The 25,013-nt window shown below is 46.2% G+C and overlaps 1 protein-coding gene across 1 annotated transcript in view; it reads left to right on the top strand.

Annotated features, from left to right (window-relative positions):
• The first annotated feature begins 1,648 nt into the window (after nucleotides 1–1,648).
• The window catches only part of EPHA1 (EPH receptor A1), a 162,155-nt gene continuing 138,790 nt past the window's right edge, over nucleotides 1,649–25,013 (top strand). Inside the window, exons 1-2 of the mRNA XM_060236943.1 lie at nucleotides 1,649–1,759; nucleotides 23,448–23,515. Coding sequence (XP_060092926.1) covers nucleotides 1,666–1,759; nucleotides 23,448–23,515 — 162 coding nt within the window. The 5' untranslated portion in view covers nucleotides 1,649–1,665. The remainder of the gene's footprint in view (nucleotides 1,760–23,447; nucleotides 23,516–25,013) is intronic.

Raw genomic sequence — 25,013 nt, 5'->3', positions numbered from 1 at the left:
CTGGAAATTGGGAACCTTAGCAAATATGGCCGGTCGCAGGAATCTAAGTTACCCAACACTTTGTGGCATACCTCTTTGTGACTGAGAATTCAGAGAAATGGTGGGTAAGGTTGCCAGCTCCAGGTTGGGAAATACCTGGAGATGTTGGGGGTGGAACCTGGGGAGGGCACAAGGGGAGGGGAGGTTCTTCCAGGATGTAATGTCTAAGAGCCCACCTTCCAAAGTGGCCATTTTCTCCAGGGGAACGGATCACCTGGAGATCAGTTGTAATCCCAGGAGATCTCTAGCCATCACCTGGAAGCTGGATGGTGGGCTAATGGTCTTTTATAGAAAAAGAGCCAGTTTGGTGTAGTGGTTAAGTGTGCGTTTTCTTATCTGGGAGAACCGGGCTTGATTCCCCACTCCTCCACTTGCAGCTGCTGGAATGGCCATGGGTCAGCTATAGCTCTCGCAGAGGTGTCCTTGAAAGCGCAGCTTCTGGGAGAGCCCTTTCAGCCCCATCCTCCTCACAGGGTGTTTATTGTGGGGGAAGAGGATAAAAGAGACTGTGAGCCGCTCTGAGACTCTGAGTGGAGGGTGGAATATAAATCCAATGTCGTATTCTTCTTCTTGTTGTTGTTAATAAAATGAGCATGCAGAAAGAAGGCAAAGTTGTGGATAGCTCCTAGATGACTATTAACAGCAGATGCTTGTGGCAAAGCACAGCCCATCCCTGCAGTGCACACACATAGCTAGGGCTGCCAACTCTTTGTTGGGAAATTCCTGGAGATTTTTGCAGTGGAGTCTGGGGAGGATGGAGTTGGGTTTGGGGTGGGAAGAGAGATTAGTGGAGTCTAATGCCTATTTTCCCTTGAGTTAATCCTTCAAATAGGGTTGCCAGTTGCATGTTGTGAAATACCTAGAGATTTTTGGGGTGGAGCCTGAGGAAGGCAGGGTTTAGGGAGATGATGGACTTCTGTGCGATATGATGTCACAGAGTCCACCTTCCAAACCCACCGTTTCTTCCAGGTGAACTGATCTCCGTTGCAATTCTGGAAGACCTCCAGCCGCCTCTTGGGAGTTTGGCATCCCTACCTTCAAAGCAGCCATTTTCTCCAGGGGGACTGATGTCTATTGTCTGGAGATCAGTGTAATTCCTGGAGATTTCCAGGCGCCACCTGGAGGCTGGCAACCCTACAATACCAGCTTGAACTTGCGTTCAGGAAGAAGCCTTAAGAAGCCTTTTGGACCAGCTCAGGAAATGCCCACAGCACACCACTAGGTGTCGCCCAGGAGCCATAAACTCAGCCTAACAGAAGCCAAGGTGGAGAGAGCGAGAGAAGATCCCACGGAAAGGTGGCTGCCTGGCTACCTTTAAGGTGAGTTTTATTTGTCTGCCGGATGGGAAGTCTTGGGCCAGCCCCTTTAAAGCTAGTAAAACCAGGGAGGTGATTGGGAGAGAGCTGGTCTTACCACTCCTCTGCCTCGGTCTTTCATCATAAGTTAGGGCCAGGCAGGCAAGGTTTTGCAATGCCCGAGTCCCAGGCAGAAGGCTCTGGGGAGAGCCGCGCGTAAAAGGCGCAAGGCGAGCGCCCAGATGTCTAGGGCCGCGGCCGGGGATCTGAGCGGCCTGTAGAGCGGCGGAGCAGAGGAGCTGGGCGCAGGGGATTGCCTCCGCTGGGGACTATGGAGGGGAGATTTCCTGGCTGCCCAACAGGTCTCTCCCTGGGCTTCCTTCTGCTTTGGGCTTCCCTTCCTCGTGGGATACCCGGCAAAGAAGGTAAGGGGCACACTGCGTCAGGGAAGACCGAGGGCAGGCTTCCACGTGGGGAAAACGGTGTGCGTGAGTCAGTCTGGATGAACTTTTTGGCAACGGGGGAGGAAGTTTTGCGCTTTGAAACGGAAGGAAAGGGCCTGTCTGGTGCATTCCTCTGCTGCCCTTCTCCCCTAGAGCTATTGGCCAGCAAACTCCAGAAGGCTTGAGTATCTGGTTAAATAAATCAATTTGAACTGGCTCTAGCTCCTGTATAAAACATACACACTTAAGTGTCTTGGAGTGGGAAGTTTTTTACTGAACTAAAAACTTTAGAATGTTTAGTTCCATTCAGCTTTGTGCTATCTTTTGCTATCGTTATTTTGGTTTATTCCAGAATGAGAGAAAAGATGTGGTAAGAAGAATAGGAACATTTGGTTGTACTAGTGGCTGATAAACCTGAAAAAACATAGAAAGGCATTACTCCTGAGGAAGTCTACTGATGAAATGGGCCTATATCCGGGTGCTCATAGACTTTTTTTGCAATATGGGAATGTCAATATTGGACCTCTGTTACAACATGAAGTATTCAAAACTTATAATATGAAGTATTAAAATACATGAATGGATATTTAAATTGGACCTTTATTATAACATGAACTATGCAAAATTTTAAACGTGGAGCATTAAAATATATGAAGGTTTTTAAATGGTTATAATAAATGTTCTTATTCATCACAGTAGTTGTTTAACTTCTATTGCTTCTCCCCTAGAGCGGCATCTGTGTGCCCCCTCGCCTCAATTTTGTCCCCACAACAACCCCCTGAGGTCGAGTAGGGCAAGAGAAGTCTAGGCCTGGGATCATCCAGCCGGCTTCCTGGCAAAGTGGGGCTTATAAACAGTGTTCCCTTTAAGCTGAGTTAGCGTGAGCTAGCTCACATATTTTTTGCCTCCAGCTCACACATTTTTTGTCTTAGCTCAGGAAGGATGGCCCCAGAGCACACTGATTTATGCAGCAGCTCACAACTTTCATGCCAGTAGCTCACAAAGTAGAATTTTTGCTCACAAGACTCTGCAGTTTAGAGGGAACATTGCTTATGATTTTTTTTTTGGGGGGGGGGGTGTTGTGGGAGCTAAGAGGAGCAGAGAGAGAAGGCTGTTGGTGTGCTTGAATATGGAGAAGGGAATGGATGGAAGACTTTGTTTTTTTCTGCAGAGTGTATGCTTTGGAAGGCATTGGTTGAAGCTCACCTTTGGAGTGCCCATAAAGGGCAGACCCAGAGGTGCTGCTGTGTGGATAGCCCATAAAAGGGAAAGAAGCGATGGGAGGGGTGAGAATACGGAATAGGGCGCTTCATTCATCAACGTCCAACTTTGCCCTGTGTTATCTACCTGGCTGGGTGGTATCGTGAAAAGGCACTGGTACCCCCAACCAATGCAAAAACATGCGTTTCCCCCCCTCCCCTTAAAGCAGGGCCCGTGTCTTTGAATTTTGGAGTTTAGATATTTTTAGAAGCTGGGTTTTAAAAAAAAAATCAAGTCAAAATTAATAGGTAATGTTGAACTTTCGCAAGAAGCAATGAAAGAGGCTTAGGCTTTGATTACACGCACTAAATAATGAACCTTCAATCCACTTTCAATGCACTTTCCAACTGGATTTTGCCAGTTCACACAGGAAAATCCAGTTTGAAGGTGTTAAAAGTGCACTCTTTTGTGTGTGTGAATGCAGCCTTGGAAGTACTTCCCTTGCGAGATTTCTAGACAGGTAGCTATCATGTCTGCAGCAGCAAAACAAAACAAAACAGGAGCCCGGCAACATCTTAAAGAATAAATTTTGTCAGCCGCCAGACTCCTAGTGTGATTCTCTAACAGTACATTGGATTAGATTATGTATGCATGCAGTGGAACATTTGGGCTGAAGAAACCAGGGCTATAACTAGTAATTCTTTCACCTGAACCTAGATGTCCCCATTTTATGCCCAGCCCTCCAGCCCGGAACCACACCATTAAAAAAAAAAACTTGCAAGATTTGATATAAGTTTAAATATTAGTGTGGAACAATGGTAGCTACTTCTGAACTGCCCGTTTAGGGACTGATTAAATCTGGGGAGAATCTGGGGAGAATTAGGAATCTGTAAGAATACGACAGGTGAATTTTGAATGGCTCCATAATACAGATAGACTGCTGCTGCTCAGAGAGCGTTGTGCCAAGAAACTCATTCCCTGCTGCTGTTCTGTACTGTGTCTCTGTATGCATACACATATGGACCCACAAACAGTATTCTATGTCTTGTTAAACTGTCCTGTGTTTCAGTGCAATCTTGGGGACTTGTTCCCAGGAGAAAGCTCTACTTGAGTAGAACTGAGTAGGATCTGCTTATTATTGCCCTGTTAGTCTACTGGCACTGAGCCAATGAGAAGCCACAGTTGTTCTGCTCTGCCTGGCCGCCTGCCCTCAGTAAGCCTCGGAACAAGCCGGTTATCTGGCTTTTCATCTGGCACCGTCGAAACCTGTGTAATTATTCCAAACGGCAAAAGAAAAGCGTCACCTCATTTACAGAGCTGTCCTATCCAAAGTACAATCTTGGCGAAGCAAAATCTGTGGGCTTAGACTGGAGCAACGCTGTGTAGGACTGCGTGGGGAATATCGTTACGGGTAGAAAAACTACCATCCAGTCGTAGCCAACTTACGGCAACCCTGTAAGGTTTTCAAGGCAAGAGATGAATGGAGGTGATTTGCCGTTGCCTGATTCTGTGTAGCATCCCTGGACTTCTTCGGTGGTTTCCCATCCAAGTACTAGACAGGGCCCAACCCTGCTTAGCTTCCATGATCTGATGAGATGAAGAAGAAGAAGAAGATATTGGATTTATATCCCGCCCTCCACTCCAAAGAGTCTCAGAGCGGCTCACAATCTCCTTTCCCTTCCTCCCCCACAACAGACACCCTGTGAGGTGGGTGGGGCTGGAGAGGGGTCTCACAGCAGCTGCCCTTTCAAGGACAACCTCTGCAAGAGCTATGGCTGACCCAAGGCCACGCTAGCAGGTGCAAGTGGAGGAGTGGGGAATCAAACCCGGTTCTCCCAGATAAGAGTCCGCACACTTAACCACTACACCAAACCGGCTCAGAGATCAGGTTAACTTGGGACATCCAGGTCAAGCAATGTTGTTTTTGCAGCTGTCAATACTTTTTCTTGGCACCCCTCTCCAGAATGAATGTGCCGCGTCCAGACACTGGCGGATAATGTGCTATTGTTATGTCGTAGCAATTATCCACAAATGGATTATGTTGTCCGCACAAGAGAATCCGGTTGCGAAAGATTGCTGTACAGCAACAATTAGCATAATATCCAAGAATGTCTGCCTAGGTCAGTTTTGATGAGGGTGCTGACAGAATTCTGGTAGAAATCCCATCCTGAACTACAGTTCCCATAATTCCTCAGAGATGAGGAAACAATCACGAAACACTTCAAGGTTTGTAGTATAGCTCTGGGCCCGGCCCTGGGACGTCACCATTGATAACTGTGAAGTGCATTGAAGTCTTGTTAATGATTGACTCCATCAGTCATGACGGACTGTGATTAAAATCAGTTCAATCGGAATACTTCAGCTTAACAAGTTCGTTAGCCTGTCTGGGTTGCGTTGTTGCTTCACTGACTGACTGACAGCCTATACTAATGACCTTTAAACCTGAATTACTAAAATGTTGACATAACCTGTGGTGAAATACCGGATTAGAAATGTGCAGATGATGAATCGCAAATTTAGAATTACGGAGGTGATGAACATGTTTCTCTGCTTGATTTAGGTGCAGAGGCCACAAATTTCTGGGCAACTTTGTTGCTGAATGTATATTTCAAACACAGTCTGCGTATTTTTAGGGTATATTTAGGTTTCTTTAAGAGGGCCAATAATGCCTCCCAGGGCCATTTCAAGTCAGAAAACGGTGTGTCTGGAGGCATAACACTTCTTTTCCAGCATGCTGTGGTCCCTCACTGTTCCCTCTAAGCTGAATTAGTGTGAGCTAGCTTTTAGCCTTCAGCCCCCACACATTTTTGCCTTAGCTCTGGAAAATGGCCCCAGAGCAAGCTAATTGATCCAGTAGCTCACAACTTTAATGCCAGTAGCTCACAAAGTAGAATTTAACTCCACAGTTTGGAAGGAGTACTGGATTCCCCAATCCAAATTGGTCCTGTGTTTGCCTGGGAAATAAGTTTCTAGCATGGAACTCACAAAAAAACATACTGATCGCATGCCCTGGAGAGGACCTGAGGGAAACATAAAGTGTAGTCAAGCCCTCTTGATATGATGTTTCATGCTGCGTCTTCCTTCTTTTTAGCCTGCTCCTATGGTTGGCCTGCACCTAGGCTTTCTCCAGTCCTTAAAAAGCAAAACAGAATTAAGGGAGGGAAAGCTTATAAATGGGCCTGAGCCAGGCCAACTGAATGGAACTGCCGTATTCAGGGACTGTGAACCTCTGATTATCAAATGCTGCAGGTGAAAGAAACAGGCCGTGGCTATTGCCATCTTTCTTGGCTTTTGGTTGACCACTTCTGAAGACGAAGCCTTGACCTTATTTACTTATTATTTGATTTAAACCTTGCTCTTCTCCCCAATAGGGGCCCAAATCAGCTTATAACATTCTAAGCCCCTACATTTTTTCTCTCACTACCTTCGCTACCTGTGAGGCTGAGCAGGTGTGACTGGGCCCAAGGTCACCCAGCCAGCTTCAATGGCAAAGTAAGGATTCGAACCTGGGTCTCCCAGATTCTAGTCTTACTCTCTAACCACTGCACCGTGTTTGCTCACTCATCTTTAAGTCGTTCCCTTTCCCCGCCCCCCCCCCCCTGCTCTTCTTTCTTTTTCCAGTTCCCGCCTTTAAGTTTCAAGGCAGGGAGTGTGCTCCTTTCCACAGACTTCACTAGTCGAGGATTAGGGAATATAATTATTCTCTCTTCCTTTCCTCCAGCGTTAAGACACCTGTCTTGTGTAAGCAGCCATTCAGGAAAACTTGTTTATTGTCTAGACTGATTCTGCCGCTTCAGTCTGGGCAAGGCTAGACGGTTGGTTAGAAGGTGCTGGAGGTACATTTTGAGAGCCAGCTACCTCCTGTCTTCACTTGAAGGAACAAGACCAAAAATCAGGCATGCCAGCCTCTACGTGGTACCTGGGGATCACTCGGAATTACACCTTATCTCCGGGCTACGGAGATCAGTTTTCCTGGAGAAAATGGATGCTTTGGAGGGTGGACTCAATATAGCATTGTGCCCCACTGAGGTCCCTGTCCTCCCCAGGCTCCACCGCCAAAATTTCAGGCATTTCCAAATCTGGATCTGCCTAGGGTTGCCAAGTCCAATTCAAGAAATATCCGGGGACTTTGGGGGTGGAGCCAGGAGACATTGCGGGTGGAGCCATAAGCAAAGTTGTGACAAGCACAATTGAACTCCAAAGAGAGTTCTGGTCATCACATTTAAAGGAACTGCTCATCTTTTAAATGCCTTCCCTACATTAGAAATAATGGATAGGGGCACCTTCTTTGGGGGCTCATAGAACTGGACCCCCTGGTGCAATCTTTTTGAAACGTGGAGAACATTTTGAGGAGAATCATCAGATGCTATGCTGCAAATTTGGTTGCTCTACCTCAAAAAACAGCCCCTTCAGAGCCCCAGATACCCCCAGATCAATTCTCCATTATATCCTATGGCAGAGGTGGCCAACCGTAGCTCTCCAGATGTTTTTTTCCTTCAACTCCTATCAGCTGCAGCCATTGGCCATGCTGGCTGGGGCTGATGGGAGTTGTAGGCAAAAAACGTCTGGAGAGCTACCACTGGCCACCCCTGCTTATGGGAATCGATCTCCATAGGGAATAATGAAGTGCCCAGAAGACATCCCCCCCACCATTTCTGACGACTCTAAAGTGGGGCAGGGCCTGCTCCCACCTGGGGATTGGCATCTCTACTCACGAGTTGCTGAACTTCCAGCTTCTTCAAAGTAACCCAGAGCAACCAAAGGTTCAAGTTTACCTTTCCTATGCAAAGGACCTCTGAAAAGATTGTGCAACCAACGGAGGGTCTGGGCTGCTTTCACAGCCACTGGAAGCAGCCATGTTCTTCTGCTTACTCTTCCCCTCCCCCCGTCCCCATTCAGCCTTAAAGACACAGACACACCATCTCAAGAGGAAGCCTTTCCGAGTGGAGTCTGAAGCCTCTGGAGGTGGAAAGGCACATGGTGGCTGTGGGGGCGAGGCGTCCCCTGCCGGCCAGATGACTGGGAGCCGGAAAGAGCCTGGGAAAGCGGGAGAACCCTAGCTGGGACCTGGGGACTGGCATTCCTAGATCTGGCAGCCCTCCTCTCCCATGCTCTCCCTGGTGACCAGGGGGTACCTGGCAACCCTACTCTGAATACATCCCCATGCTTTAATGTGGATGTTGCTGATATGTCATTGTTTACTCCATTTATACCCTGCCTTTCTCCCCAATGGAGACGCAAGTGGCTTATATCATTTTCCTCTCCTCCGTTTTATCCTCACACCAACCCTGTGAGGTGGGCAAGGCTGATCGGGTGAGGTTCTCCCAGAAAGCTTCCGTGGCAGAGTGAGGATTCGAACCTGGGTTTTCCAGGTCCTAGGTTGACATTCTGATCGCTGGTACCACAGGGACAGATCAAGATGAGTAGCCTTGTTAGTCTGTATGCAGCACTGGAAAACAGCAAGGGTCCAGTAGCACCTTGGAGACTAACGGAATTTGTGGTAAGGTATGAGTCACTATTTGTGAGTCACTTCTCACTTCTTCAGATACAGCTAAAATGCGAGCCCGTCTGTCCTCAAAGAAGAAGACTGCAAATTTATACCCCTCCTTTCTCTCCGAATCAGAGTCTCAGAGCAGCTTACAATCCCCTTTATCTTCTTTCCCCTCACCAGACACCCTGTGAAGGAGGTGAGGCTGAGAGAGCTCTCCCAGAAGCTGCCTTTTCAAGGACAACCTCTGCCAGAGCTATGGCTGACCCGAGGCCAGTCCAGCAGCTGCACACCTATAAAAAAATGTCTATTGTCTATGACAACAGAAAGTGTGATTGGATTAAGTGATATTCTCGTTTGTCTGCTAATGTCATTTGGCATTCCACTTTCCAATGTATAGAACAGATGGGCTCACATTCGAGCTGTAGCTGAAGTGAGCAGCAACTCACGAATGCTCATCCCCTGCCACAAATTTTGTTAGTCTTTAAGGTGCTACTGGACTCATGCTCTTTCCTACTAATACCATGTTGGCTCATAAGTGTTAACTTGTCAGCCGAATACGTTGCTAGCACAGTTGTGATTGTATGACTGTGGCCGTCCAAAACCACCCACGTTTCATGTGCAACATCGGCGGTTTTTTATTTTCAAGTTTTGTTTTTTCAGCTTCTCAGGTGGCAGAGACGGAGATACATGTGCTAAGGCATGCTGCGGAAATTTTCAGCCTGCATTCTCATTTTCTCTCTCTCACCACACACACACACACACACATATTGCTCACTCATGCTTTCACATAATTGTATAGTATACATATAATTGTACTGTATGCCAAACTATGGCGCAATTCATGGTGTTGAGGCATTGTATGTTGTTGAAGCTGTAAAATAAGTTTAGGCTCGGTAAGGAAATAAATAGTGCATATATTTCAGATTTTCTTCAATTTTCCATTTCCCCCCAGGCTAAAATTGTGGCTCCCTCCCACCTCCATTGGTGGCCTCAAAATTCCTAGGAATTTTATATTTCTATCTTCTGCCAGGCTGAGTAGACAATATTGAGTCAGATACTCTGACTCCATATAAGGAAGCTTCTTATAGGCAAAAATTCCTATAAATGAAAAGTGTAGCAATCTGCTTTGTCTTGTCCCTGAAGGAATTGATTTCAAAGGTCCCTGTCTTGCCACTCCCTGTTTATTTTTCTCTTGGTGATCAAGGAAGTATTTTGGCGAAGGAATTTTTGCATGCGCTCAGGTGGGCTGAGTTCATGTCTGGACGGATTCGGCTTCCCATTCCAGCACCACGATCTTGACGATGCTAGCCAATTCATATCCCATAAATCCATACATGCGGTTAGGCTTGTCTGCTAAGGCTAGGACTAAGCAAAATCTTGAAGTCCAGGCAGCTGCAAAGGGAGTTTTCTGTTGGGCAAAAGAAGGGAAGAGGTCATAGGAGAGGAGGAGATCAGTTCGGGAAGGAGTAACGCATCGTGGAAGGCAGCACAAGTGGGAAAGGAGGTCTGCTTCCTAGTTATGGATGATAATAGTTATAGCCAGCGGTTTTTCTTGAGTAGGAATGCACAGCTCTGGCTGGCTCGGCTTCAGAGGGTGTGACCTGATATACAAATGAGTTCCTGCTGGGCTTTTTCTACAAAAAAAATGCCCAGACCATATCCATGATCTATCTTTTAGATTTGGGAAACTCTTGAATTCTTCCCAGAATGGAACTCTGTGTAACACCTGATGATTTGCGGGGTTAAAAATCACTACAGAATTTTGTGGCAGGCTCATAATGCTGACAATAGCTGAGTCGGTTGAGGCAAATGGGGAGAAGAGAAATTGGCACATTCACATCCCTCAGAAAGGATGGGATTCTAGAGAAGCAGGTTTTGAGAAGTCCGATGGGACTTCTAAATGGCTCCCCCCCCCAATTAGGGATAGGTGGGTTTGTGGGGTGATAATTGATCTCAGGCTTGTTCCACATGTATCAATTTTGTCTGCAGCTGCCACAGTTCACTTGTTTAAATTTTTTTTATGCCCTACTTTTCTTCTCAATGGGGACTCAAAGCAATTCATGAAATCATTCTCCTGTCCTTCCATTTTATCCTCACAACAATCCTATGAGGCGGGTTAGGCTGAGTGGGAGTGATTGGGCCCCTGGTTACCTGACAAACGTATGTAGCAGCAGGGCTCTTACTGGAGAAAAAGCCCTGCAGGGACTCAGTTGCATATTAGGCCACACCCCCTGACATCACCATTGTTTTGCACAGGGGTTTTTTTGTAGACAAAGCCCAGCAGAAACTGATTTGCATATTAGGCCACACACCCTGACACCAAGTCAGCTGGAACTCTGTTCCTGCTCAGAAAAGCCTCTTGTGTAGCAGAGTAGGGATCTCCCAGATCACATGGTCAGTCCATTGAATTCCCATATTTTTTTCCACTTGTCTTTTACCCCCCAGTTAGATAGATAGTAGGATCTTGCCCTTGAGGGCAGGCACGCATACACACACACACACACCCCGGGAGATATAGCACTGTATTAAAGGCTGTGTCAAGCCATTGTTGTTCTTCTTGCAACTAAGTGCAGATAGCCTTTGACAGAACATAAAGGTCGTTATAGACCCTGGTAGACACTCTGGGTTTGGGCAGAATCTACACAGGTGCATATTCCACAGAAAATTCTCCACCCTTCATCTGAGAATGTGGATTTATTCATGGGACTCCAATGCTGGGTTCCACCCATCTATATTTAGATACTGCATGATTCAGATACCTGTTGCTACATCGACCTAAGCAAGCTTTGAGGACAGGGTATGTGTGCCAGGAAAAGCATTGTCCTGGGATATTTTTTTTTTTCTTAGGAAGGGCCAGTTTGTTTCTCTTGTTTCCCCGGTCGTCTTTGAGCATTTTTCCTTCCGCATTTTCATGTTCTCTCACAAGCCTAAGGATCTCTTGGGAGCATAGATCAGCTGTGGTAGAACACCCTAGGATCCATCTCTGACATCACAGGGTTGCTAGTCTCTAGGTGGCTATATGGAAAGAGATGATTATGCAGAAAAGTGATATTTATTTATTTATTTACGTTATATTTATATACAGTCTCAAGGGCGCTAAGGCTATAAAATAGACAGTAAACAAAAACAATATTAAAACAATAAAACAGTCAGATAAATAACAATGGTGCTACTTCCAGCAGATCATATAATATTTTCTTTCTCAAGCGCACAGACCCTGGGCAGTTAGTAATAAAAGTGCTATGGATCCAGATGTGGTGGCAGCCCTCTCCCGTTAGATGTTATATGCCATCCGAAACAGTTCAGTCTTGCAGACCCTACGGACTGCGATAAATCCCGCAGGGCCCTGATGGCTTCTGGAAGGGTGTTCCAAAGTATTGGGACCGCAACCGAGAAGGCTCTTGCTCTGATATTGTAACAAAAGGGGGGGAAATCTGTATAAAAGTAACCACTGTTGATACAAGCATTGGCTTGCTACTCTATATTTTGAAACAAACAATTTATTATCAATATTATTGACAAAAAACACTACACACTAGATGCCAGATTTTAACAACATTGGCAAAATTGCAATAGAGAGTTGATGTTACAGCAGCTGCAATGGATTGCCTAAGTAACTATCCATTTCATTTGCCTTCTTCAGGCTGCAGTACACTAGGGAAAGCCTTGAATGCCATAATGGAATACCCAGTATTTCCTTCAGATTTCTGTTTCAGCACTCTCCAGCTTTTACAATTGTTGTGTAGGCAGTTGCAGTTGGAGCTTCGGAGATCAACAGTCTTCCATTAGGGGTTACCCTTTGTCAGATTCAAAATGTCTCCGTGCTTAGGACTCCATGCCCCTGATGTGTCCCAGCTTAGCATAGAGACATTTTGAATTTGACAAATGGAAGACTGTTGCCAATGTTGTTGAAATCTGGCATCTGGTGTGTAGTGTTTTTTGTCAGTAATATAGATAATAGTTTATTTCAAAATATAGAGTACCAAGCCAAGACTTGTATCAATAGTTGTTACTTTTTTACAGTCTCCAGGTGGTAGCTGGAGATCTCCAGGAATCAGGGTTTGTTTGTTTGTGTGTTTGTTTGTGCGGGAATGCACAGTTCTGGCTGGATTGATGTCAGGAGGTGTGGCCTAATCGGCAAATGAGTTCCTGCTGGGCTTTTTAAAACAAAAAAGCCTGGTGTGAAATAATGGTGATATCAGGGGGCAAATGAATTCCTCCAGGGCTTTTTCTACCAAAAAACCAAAGCCCTGGCCAGAATTACTGTTTGGTCTCCAGGCAGGGTTGCCAGGTCTGTGATGGAAAATACCTGGAGACTTTGGGGGTGGATCTGGGAGAGGGAGGGGTTTGGGAAGGGAAGGGGCCTCAGGATGGTACAATGCCATAAGAACATAAGAACATAAGAGAAGCCATGTTAGATCAGGCCAATGGCCCATCCAGTCCAACATTCTGTGTCACACAGCGGCCAAATATATATATATATATATATATATATATATATATATATATATATATACACACACACACACTGTGGCTAATACCCACTGATGGACCTCTGCTCCATATTTTTATCTAACCCCTTCTTGAAGGTGGCTATGCTTGTGGACGCCACCACCTCCTGTGGCAGTGAATTCCACATGTTAATCACCCTTTGGGTGAAAAAGTACTTCCTTTTATCCGTTTTAACCTGTCTGCTCAGCAATTTCATCGAATGCCCACGAGCTCAGCAATTTCATCGAATGCCATAGAGTCCACCCTTCAAAGCAGCCATTTTCTCCAGGGATCCGCCAGCTGGAGATAAGTTGTAAAAGAGGGAGATCTCCAGGCCCTGCCTGGAGGCTGGCAACCCTGTCTTCAGGTTATTGAGATCAGTTTCCATGGAGAAAATGACTGCTTTGGAATTATACCCCATTTAGATCCCTCCCTTCCCCAAGCCCCAACCTCCCCAGGTTTGACACCAAAACTCTCCTACCCTACGGAGTGAATAGAGTCGCTGGTATCAGAATAATTTATTTATTTATTTACCTTAAATTTCAAGAGTTCTTCTTCTGTTCAGCTCATACCCCACCTCCCTGAGTCCAGGGTGGATCTGTCTTGCCTCTATTGTGCATGCATGTAAAGACATGCCCACATACACTGACTGTCGTATCACACACGTGGCATAAATTATTATAGCACCATGACGTTTTCTGATATACCTGTAACCCAAAAGAATGTGCATCTACCTGCCTTCCCTATCAGGGCAGGGCAGGCAGCTGCAAAATCACTGGGAGGATCCTTTAACAAAGTGGAAGCTTAAAGCTTCGAAGGTCTTTTCTTTATCCAGACATTTGTACTCTGCTTTTCTCCCTAGTGGTGACCCAAAGTGACTTACAACATCCTTCTCCCCTTCAAGGCTTTTCTTGTAGCAGGAACTCCTTTGCATATTAGGCCACACCCTCCTGATGTAGCCAATCCTCCTGGAGCTTACATCAGGGGTGTGTGGCCTAATATGCAAAGGAGTTCCTGCTACAAAAAAAAGCCCTGCCCTTCACCTTTTTGTCTTTGCCATAACAATCCTGTGCAGGGATGCCAGTTCCAGGTTGGGAAATTCCTGGAGATTTTGTAGCAGACTCTGAGGACTGCAGGGTTTGAAGAGGGGAGAGGTATCAGTTGAATATAATGCCATAGAATGAGTTAGTGGCTGTTGCTATGCAGTCATAGTATTTTGAGCTTGGTTCTGTCAGTAAAAGCGATGGAGGGAGGCCCTTTCCAGGCCTATTTTGATCTTTGAGGGAGAACTCATTGGGCCCAGTCCTGACTAGGGTTGCCTGCTCCAGGTTGGGAAAATCCTGGAGATTTTGTGGTGGAGTCTAAGAAAGCCAAAGTTTGGGGAGGGGCAAAGCCTCAATTGCATATAGTGCCATAGAGTCCACCCTCCAAATTAGCCATTTTCTTGGGGGGTGGGGATAACTCTGTTGTCTGGAGTTCAGTTCTAATTCTGGAAGATCTCCAGGTGCCACCTGGAGGTTGGCAACTCTAATTATTGTGAGGAAGATTAGGCTACAGGAGTTTGAATGCCCAAATTTGTAGGGAGCTTCCATGGCATAGTGGAGATTCATACCTGGGTCCTCCAGAGTTGTAGATAGTACTCTATTTTGCCACATTGGCTCCCAGGAAATGCTCAGGTAGGGGCCCTGTTTTAATTTCTTTTTTAAAAAAATAGAAACTTTATTATTTTTGTTAAGGATACATATACAGGTACGAGTAAGTTGCTTATTAAAGAACCTATCAAAACTATCAACAACTATCAACAACTATCAAACTAACAACTATTCAAAAAAAGATCAGATTTTGATACATCACATTTCTAGGTAAAATATTTTGTTCACTCAGGTAATTCACCACATGTTTTAATTTCTGAAATGTTTCTGCGCATGGGGCAATGATACTCCAACCTTAACAGAGGATTTTTTTTAAAAAAATGTGAATTTGTATGTTTTTATTTTGAATTTTTTTTATAAAATGTCTCAAGCAATTCCCTGAAGGGTCAGCCTATACATTCTCTCAATAAATAGAGAATTTTTAGAGAGAAAATTAAGGACTGGAGAGAGCATTAGATAGCAGGAAAATTTACAATGAAAAGAAATTAAATATTTGCAAGGTCTAATTTGAGACAGCAGGTGCAAGTGAAATAGAGGATATGGATATATTAAAGATAGCAGGAGATATAGATTTCAGAAGTGAGGGGCCTGTGGTGGGAGAGAAAAGGACTGTTAATTGTGAAATAGAGGAGAACATGAATTTAGAGCAAAGGTTGGAAGAGAAGGAGGTTTGCTCCAAGGTCTCTCCAGGTGTGACTTTAAGGCTGTAAATAACAGAGAGATGAGGTTAGCCAAGGTGGTGAAGGAGAATGACAGTAAGAATGCAAGGAATCCACAGCAAAGTGATCTAAAGTTCATGTGGAAAAAATAGCATACTCCAAAAGAAAAGGGAATATGAAAAGTGTTCAGAAAGAAGAGGGAACCTCAGTTTTGAGAATGAAAATCAAGGTAAAAATAGTCATAGATCCAGGATGCACAACGTATGGCCCTCCCAGCACGTGTGGTATGGTCTGAGGCCACTAAGGATGCCAGCCTCCAGGTGGGACCTGGGGATCTCCCAGAATTACTGCTCATCTCCAGACTACATGGAGAAAATTGATTCTTTGTTTGGCAAACATATCAGTGCCAATTTGATGTGTCAGCAGGTGTCTCTGGACTCCATGCCCTTGATGGGTTCCAGCTCAGAATAGGGCTGTTCTGTTCAAAAAGAACTGAAACAGTTACTAGTGGGGGGGATGCCAAGCCAGTGAGAGAATTCAAAATGTGAAAGGCCTCAAGGTTCATTAATGCTCTTAAACAAAATCATTCAACCATCCCAAGAGCCCCATCTTCTTTTCCAAACACTTCAACCAAATCAGCAAAATACAAGATGCTGGAGATCCATGAACCTTTCTGACAGCCCCCCCTTCTTCCTCCCCACCTGCCTTGTCCATTCAATAGTAGGTGCAGCTGCATAACAATCCCTGGATTAGGAGAGAGGGCAGCCAACCAGCCAACAGGAGCTTTGCCACGCCCCCTGCAGCCCTCATTAATTCCTAGAGAAGCCCATGCCACCCTTTCTCCACTTCTTATGTGATTTTAGGTGGTGATTGGCTTGCTGGCCTTTTGACTGAGTGTGGGTGCAGCCAAAGAGAGCCCCAGGTGAGCGAGGCCTACTTCTCTAGCCAGCCAAGCAGGCCTCGCTCACACGGGTTGCTTTTGGCTGGGGGGATATGCTAATGAGCTCCACCACCTATTTTTCTACAAAACGATCCCCACTTTTCAGTATTTTTGTTGAGGATTCATATAGAGCTCTGGAGCCTGAGGAGGACAAGGACCTCAGTGAGATATAATGGGACAGAGTATACTGCCATTTTACCAAGGGGAACTGATCTCTGTAGTCTGGAAAGGAGCTGTAATTCCAGGGGATCCTCAAGTCCCACCTGCAGGCTGGCATCCCTAATAGCAGGTGAACAATGTGTTGTGTGTAGGCCTGTTTAAGCTTGTGGGTTTTTATCTTGTGTTAAAGCTGCAGTACTGCAGTCCTAAGCTCTGCTCACGACCTGAGTTCGATCCCCAGCGGAAGCTGGGTTTTCAGGTAGCCGGCTCAAGGTTGACTCAGCCTTCCATCCTTCTGAGGTTGGTAAAATGAGTACCCAGCTTGCTGGGGGAAAGTGTAGATGACTGGGGAAGGCAATGGCAAACCACCCCATAAAAACTCTGCTGTGAAAACGTTGTGATGCGACGTCACCCCAGAGTCGGAAACGACTGGTGCTTGCACAGGGGACCTTTCCTTTCCTTTTTATCTTGTATTTCTGTATCCTGCGTTAATTTGCACTTTATTAGCCTTGCAGTCATGTTAGTAAATTGCTGGATTAACAACGAAAGGCGGGGAAGAAGAGATTTTAGACGGGTAGTGGATTCCTATCATCAATGGAATATTTTTTCTAAGAAAGAAATGGTGCGTATATCCTTTAAAAAAACACTTTGTGAGACCTTTCCCTTCATCCCCTGGCCTCTCGTTCCTGGTTCTGGTTAGTTCCCTGAGGCAACGCTAATTTATCTTTTGTTCCAGTAATTTGTCCTTGTCATTTTTCATCCCTTTTTCTGGCTTCAGCCCCTGTGTCTCGAAGAGATGACTGTTTGGCATGAAGGCACCTTTTTTTCCCCAACTTCATAAATTCTCGATAATTTCAGGTTTATCTTGGGCTGGTTTATGTGTTACCAGCCAGCTTGTGGCCTCTGAGGGGGGGAAGGTACTGGGCGTCACCCTTCCCTGTAAGCAACATATCATATGAGTCAGTCCCTCACAAAACTCAATCAGTGCCATTTCTGTGATTTACAATGTATGTTCTAGACATGCCCATGCGGCTGAGGTCCATGAAAAATGCTTGCCTGGCTTACAAAAGGAATAGAAGATGATAAAGAAAGAGAGGAGAAGCCTCCACATAAGGGATGAGTTTTTAGCTGAGCTGAAAGTGCTCTGGATTTGGGCAGCTCTTGAGCAAAACTATCATTGGCCCTTCTGTAAGTGAGAAGTGTTAGGTTGGGATTCGGGAATATAGCCTTGGGGTTGGCCACCTCCAGCAGCCCAAGGAAATTAAGGTTGACAACTTCTAGGTGGGACTTGGAGATCTCCCAGAATTACTGTTCAGTTTAGGGTTGCGAAGTCCAATTCAAGAAATATCTGGGGATTTTGGGGGTGGAGCCAGGAGACTTTGGGGGTGGAGCCAGGATAGGGTTGCCAAGTCCAATTCAAGAAATATCTGGGGACTTTGGGGGTGGAGCCAGGAGACTTTGGGGGTGGATCCAGGAGACATTGGGGGCAGAGCCAGGAGCAACAGTGTGACAAGCATAAATGAACTCCAAAGGGAGTTCTGGCCATCACATTTAAAGGGACAGCACACCTTTTAAAATGTCTTCCTTCCATAGGAAATAATGAAGGATAGGGGCACCTTCTTTTGGGGCTCATAGAATTGGACCCCCTGGTCCAATCATTTTGAAACTTGTGGGGTACTTTGGGGAGAGGCATTAGATACTACACTGAAAATTAGGTGCCTCTACCTAAAAAAAACAGCTCCCCCAGACCCCCCGAAACCTCCAGATCAATTCCCCATTATACCCTATGAGAATCGATCTCCACATAGGGAATAATGAAGTACTCAGCAGACGTTCCCCCCCCCCCCCCGGTTTCTGGAGATTCTGAAGCGAGGGATTGGCCTCTCTACTCACAAGTTGCTGCCAACTTCTTCAAAGTAACACAGACACACCATCCCAAGAGGAAGCCTTTCAATCGGAGACTGAAGCCTCCGGAGGTGGAAAGGCACATGGTCCTCTGGGAGGCGGGGCTTCCCCCCGTCAGCCAGCTGACGGGATGGGAAGGAGCCTGGGAAAGCGGAAGAACCCTGCTGGGACCTGGGGATTGGCAAGCCTAAGCCAGGAGCAAGGTTGTGACAAGCATAATTGAACTCCAAAGGGAGTTCTGGCCATCACATTTCAAGGGACTTCACATCTTTTAAATGCCTTCCCTCCATGAGAAATAATGAAGGATAGGGGTGCCTTCTTTTGTGGTTTATAGAATTGGATCCCCTGGTCCAGTCTTTTGGAAACTTGGTGGGTGTTTTGAGGGCATAGAATGCTATGCTGAAAATGTGGTGCCACTACCTCAAGAAACAGCCCCCCCTTAGAACCCCAGATACCTGTGGCTCAATTCTCCATTATAACCTATGGGAAGCGGTGTCCATAGAGAATAATAGAGTGCCCAGCAGACATTTCCCTCTCCCCCTTCCCACTTTCTGATGACCGTGAAGCGGGGGAAGGGCCTTTTTAAATAAAGTGAAATCAACATGCAATTAATACATAAATTCATCAGTGAGTAAACCTATTTTCAAACACTTTACGCCCTGTGAAGGCTTCTATTTTGTGCTTGTATGAGTTGCGATATATTTATATGATGTAAAAAGGTTTGGAAGAACTTCAGATACCCCCTCTTTGACAAAGAGACTTGAAACAGCGCGGCAAGCAACCAGCCGGCATCGGGCTCCATCAGAGGTGGTTTTGGTGGACTCATCTGACTTAAAAACAATGGAATGAACTTCGGACATAAAAATCTCCATGGATACAAGCACTTTTTGGCAGTAACATTCCTATGATTTTTTCTGTGTGCTCTGTTGTATAGGTTCAAAGTGTTTGAATATAGGTTTACCCACTGCTGAATTTATGTATTAATTGCGTGTTGATTTCACTTTATTTAAATTGATATATTTGATATGAATTGGTGTTGCGTATTTCGTCATTGTATCAAGGTATTTCCCTGCTCCTCACCTGAAGATTGGAAACCCTACGAAGACCTTGCTTGGCGAAATCCTACCTGGCCCTCCTTACTTTCTAAAAACACTTAGTAGGCAATGTTCCCTCTAAGCTGCGTAGTCTTGGGAGCAGAAATTCTACTTTTGGGGGCTACTGGTATTAAAGTTGTGAGCTACTGGCATTAAAGTTGTGAGCTACTGCATACATGATTGTGCTCTGGGGTCATCCTTCCCAAGCGAAGACAAAAATGTTTGAGCTGGAGGCTAAAAATCTGTGAGCTAGCTCACGCTAACTCAGCTTAGAGGGAACACTGTTGGTAGGCACTAGAAAAAGCATTTGTGGGCACCATGGCCCCCACAGGCAACATGTTGCTGACTCTAACCTGGTAAATAGTCAACTGCAAACGGGGAAGAAAAAGAAATTTTGGAGATGCTTATTAGCTTCTGCTCTAGCTCTTACAGCTGCCCTTCTACGGATTCTTTGAAGAACAAGGCAGAGTAACCTATTCAGCTTGCAGGCCTGCTTGCTTGTAAAACCGGCAAGGCAGGTGGTGTGATGAAGTATGTGTTGTGTGTTTGAATGCTGCCGTTTCATGTTTGGGAGCCTTTAACGCTGTTTGACAAATGAAAACATTACCAAAGTGAAAACCGGCTTACTTTTTTTGATGCCGGTAATAACGCCTAGTTTACACCTTGTTCCCCTCCCAAGTCTCTGTCTCTTGTACATTGTAATCAAGGATTCGGCAATCCTTTGCACTGCCCTGGCTTCTGAAATTGGGTGTGTTAGAAAGTTGGCTGTAGCAGTGTGCCTGTAAAAAAAAAAGACTGTTCAGTACAACATTTAATCTTGCCGCAGAGGTTGTCTGTACGTACGACGGAATGGCTGCAACTCCGATTCTGCACTCAAAGATAATTATATGGGGGCCAGAGGGGAAACCGTGCGCTGCAGATTTTAGAAACCAAGAAAAAAAAATATAGTGCAATCCAATGTCGCCTCTAAGCTTCAGAGTCTTGGGAGCAAAAATTCTACTTTGTAAGCTACTGGCAATAACGTTGTGAGCTACTGCATAAATTAGTGTGCTCTGAGGTCACCCTTCCTGAGCTAAGACAAATATTTGTGAGCTGGGGGCGAAAAATCTGTGAGCCGGCTCACTCTAACCCAGTTTATAGGGAACACTGGTGCAATCCTAAACAGAGTTACGGACTTAGGACAGCACCAGTAGCCACAACCAAGGATGGGAGTGAGTGATAAACTGCTCCAGGGCCCCACAACTCTGAGGGACTCCCCACCGTATTGATTCCCATTGCCCCTGGTTGCACCTGGTAGAATCTTGACCTTCAGGACAGCAGCTTATCGTGTGGCGCGGGAAATCTATTTCCCTACCTAGTGTGTCCGCAATCACGGTTATTAATAAGTGTAATCAACATTACAAAGTGCCTTCTAGTCTCAGCTGACTCACACCAACCTGAAGGGTTTTCAAAGCAAGAGACAAACAGGGGTGGTTCTGCAGTGCCTTCCTCGAGAGTCAGTTTGGTGTAGTGGTTAAGTGTGTGGACTGTTATCTGGGAGAGCTGGGTTTGATTCCCCACTCCTCCACATGCAGCTGCTGGAATGGCCTTGGGTCAGCCATAGCTCTCACAAGTTGTTGTTCAGTCACACAGTCGAGTCCGACTCTTTGAGACCCCATGGACAAAGTCACGCCAGGCCCTCCTGTCTTCCACCATCCTCCGAAGTCTGCTCAAATTTTTGTTTGTTACATCAGTAATGCTGTCCAGCCATCTCATCTTTTGCCATCCCCTTCTTCTTTTGCCTTCTGTCTTTCCCAGCATCAGGATCTTCTCCAGTGAGTGCTCTCTTCTCATTTGGTGGCCAAAGTATTTGAGCTTCAACTTCAGCATCTGACCTTCCAACGAACAGTCAGGGTTGATTTCCCTTGGGACTGACTGATTTGATCTTCTAGCAGTCCAAGGGACTCTCAAGAGTCTTCTCCAGCACCACTGCTCAAAAGCATCTATTCTTCTGTGCTCGGCCTTCCTTATGGTCCAGCTCTCACAGCCATACGTTACTACTGGGAAGAGTTGTCCTTAAAAGGGCAGTTTCTGAGAGAGACTTCTCAGCCCCACCCACCTAACAGGTTGTCTGTTGTGGGGGGGGGGGAAGGTAAAGAAGATTGTGACTAATCTGAAATTCAGAGTGAAAGGCCAAGGTATATATCCAGTATCATCATCATCTTCTTTGCATAACAACCCTACAATTCCTTGGTAATCTCCCATCCAAGTACTAACCTAGGCAATCCTGCTTAGCTTCCAAGATCTGTCAAGACTGAGCTAGCCTTTCCTGGGCCATCCCGTTCAGAGAACATACTAAACTACTGGTATATAGTACATTAATTATGTTAATAATCCTGTGTTTATATCCCATGTACTTATATATACTAGAGACAGCACTGGGGATGCAGGGCCCAAGACTGTTTTGACTAGGCTTGCCAACCATCTGCCAGCAATCCTTGGGACCTTTGGGAGGTGAGGGCACGGTGTTGTGCCCAGAAGTGATTTTATGTTGCCGCAGTGATGCCCTAGGAACTTCCCTAATCTCTATGGTAAAAACCATTGAAATCTGGAAAGTTCCTAGAACGTCGCTGTGACATAAGGTTGCCAGATCCCCTCGCCAATTCAGTGCGGAGATTTAGGAGGCATCAATGCGATGACATCACCTGGAAGTGATGTCATCACATTGGGGGCATCATGCAGGGCCGCCCTGGTTTTGGGGCACTCAATGGTTAAATTGGTATGACATCACCAATGCAATGATGTCACTTCCAGGAGAACGTCACACAGTGATGTTCCTGTTTAGGGGAGCCAAACAGCCAACTGGTCCATGGTGGGGAGAAGCCCCCAAAACTGGGAGATTCCCTCTGGGACTTGGGGGCTTGCAACCCTACCATGATACCATGTCTATGAATGTAGCTGGAAGTGATGTTGCGGTATCATGCAACACCAGTTTCCATGTTGATTTTGCTTCCACTGCTGTACCAAATAGTAGTGGGAGCTCAGAGTGCGGGGTAGGTTTTCCATTGTAGTGGGTGACCTGGCATCCCTAGTTTGACCTGTGTGCTGAGTTAACTCTTCTGGTCAGATCTGTGCCCTGCTAACATCCAACAGGGCTGCCAACACTCCAGTCTGGGAAATTCCTGGAAATTTATGGGTTTAGGGAGGGACTTCTAGAGGGCTTTTCTTGTAGCAGGAACTCTTTTGCATATAAAGCCCCACACCCCTAATGTAGCCAGTCCTCCCAGAGCTTACAGTAGGCCCTGAAATAAGAGCCCTGTAAGCTCTTGGAAAAATGCCTACATCAGGGGTGTGTGGCCTATTATGCAAAGGAGTTCCTGCTACAGAAAAAAGCTCTGGACTTCTATGAGGATATAAGACCACAGAGTCTACCCTCTAAAGCAGGCATATAGCTGACTTACATTATCAGCTTGTTAAGATAATGTTCTAGCCAGTTTGGTGTAGTGGTTAAGTGCACGGACTCTTATCAGGGAGAACCGGGTTTGATTCCCCACTCCTCCACCCGTACCTGCTGGAATGGTCTTGGGTTAGCCATAGCTCTTGTAGGAGTTGTCCTTGAAAGGGCAGCTGCTGTAAGAGCTCTCTCAGCCCCACTTACCTCACAGGGTGCCTGTTCTGAGGGAAGGAGATAAAGGAGATTGTAAGCCGCTCTGAGACTCTGATTCAGAGAGAAGGGTGGAGTATAAATCTGCAGTCTTCTTCTTCTTCTATCATGATAGATCCAGAGGTGCTAGGCAAAATATGCCTGTGATTTCTCAGTGGTTTAATAAACCAAGCCCAGGAAGTGATGATCAAATGACCAGGAAAAGTTTGATTGGAGTGATTCTTCAAGTATCCTGGATACCATGATAACACTGAGGTCCTTTCATACCCCTGTGATTGTCGTGACGGTCAACCTCAGCGAGAAGAGATGACCTGTGCCTTTACCCTTCTTCAGCTGTATTGTGGAAGGACAAAACTCACTGCAATCTTCACTTGAAATTCAAGGCCTCCATGCCTGTCCTGTGGTTTCTAATCCGTGTTTGTTTTCTCATTCTCAGTGAACCTCCTCGACACAAGTACTGCTCAGAATGAGCTGGGCTGGTTGCCAGATCCTCCGGATACTGGGGTGAGTAACCAATATATGTTCTGCAGTGGAAGCCGTCGGAATTATAACTTCCTGAAAAGGATTTTTGTCATGGTGATGGGGTCAATTCCAGCCTGGAGATTTGGGGGAGGAGTGCCTGTGGAGGGAAGAATTTGGGGAGGGATTTCACCCGGAAGCTATACTTTACCACAGAGTTGGCCCTCTGAAGCGGCGGTTTGCACTAGAGCAGCGTTTCCCATTTGCAGGGTCGCGACCCAGTACCTGGCCATGGAAACCTCAATACCAGGTCACCAGGGGCGGCCCGACAGCCCCTGCCCCTCTGTATTTATATTTGGCACTGCATGCCATGCTGTGCCACACTCCAGCCCCTGCCCATGCCGCCTGTAGCAGTCAGAGAGCGCTACAGACACTGCACACTGGCCAAAAGCCCTCCCTCGTCCCTCTCTGATGTTCAGAAACATCAGAGAGGGGGCAGAAAGCTCCTGGCTGGCGCGCAGTGGCTGTATCACTCCCTGATTGTCCTCTACCTGAAGGACGTTCAGGGAGCGATACTGAGACTGTGCGCTGGCCAGAAGCCCTCCCCCATCCCTCTCTGGTGTTTGAAAACATCAGAGAGGGTGGGGAAAGTTCCTGGCCAGCGCACAGTCTCTATATTGCTCCCTGAGCTTCCTCCGCCCGGACCACGGTGAAGGAACTGGGCCACAGAGGGGAAAAGTTTGAGAAACCCTGCTCTAGAGGGATGGATCTTCATTGTTTGGAGTTCAGTTACAATTCTGGGAGAAGTCCAGGCCCCAACGGGAGACTGGCGACCCAGGTGGTGGACCTTTAATGGTAGCTGAGGTGCTCTGATTTCACAGGAAGGTTTAGAAGAAGAAGATGAAGAAGATATTGGATTTATACCCAGCCCTTCGCTCTGAATCTCAGAGTCTCAGAACGGCTAACAATCAGTGTTCCCTTTAAGCTGACTTAGTGTGAGCTAGCTCATGGTTTTTTAGCCTCCGGCTCACACATTTTTGCGTTAGCTCAGGGAAAATGGGCCCAGAGCAAACTAATTGATGCAATAGCCAAATCACTCGCTCACAACTTTAATGCCAGTAGCTCACAAAGAAGGATTGTTGCTCACAAGGCTCCGCAGCTTAGAAGGAGCATTCCTTACAATCTCCTTTACCTACCTCCCCCTGTGAGGTAGGTGGGGCTGAGAGAGCTCTCACAGCAGCTGCCCTTTCAAGGACAACCTCTGCGAGAGCTATTGGTGACCCAAGGCCATTCCAGCAGCTGCAAGGGGAGGAGTGGGGAATCAAACCCGGTTCTCCCAGATAAGAGTCCGCACACTTAAACACTACACCAGACTGGCTCTCTTAGTATGCAAAGGGTTGACTGGTTGCCATTGGCTGAACTGCTCTGATAGCAGAGAAGGGCAGGAAGAGTGGCCTAGAGAATAAGAGGCAGGAGAAACCAGGGCATAGGAAAAGAGAAGGCAAGGATTGGGAAGACGACAGAGAACAGAACTGAAGGCTGT

This window comes from Heteronotia binoei, chromosome 4 (assembly GCF_032191835.1).
Source record: "Heteronotia binoei isolate CCM8104 ecotype False Entrance Well chromosome 4, APGP_CSIRO_Hbin_v1, whole genome shotgun sequence".
NCBI classification, from domain to species: Eukaryota; Metazoa; Chordata; class Lepidosauria; order Squamata; family Gekkonidae; genus Heteronotia; species Heteronotia binoei.
Note: the sequence above shows the minus strand (reverse complement) of the source record. Positions and strands in the feature narration are given on the sequence as shown.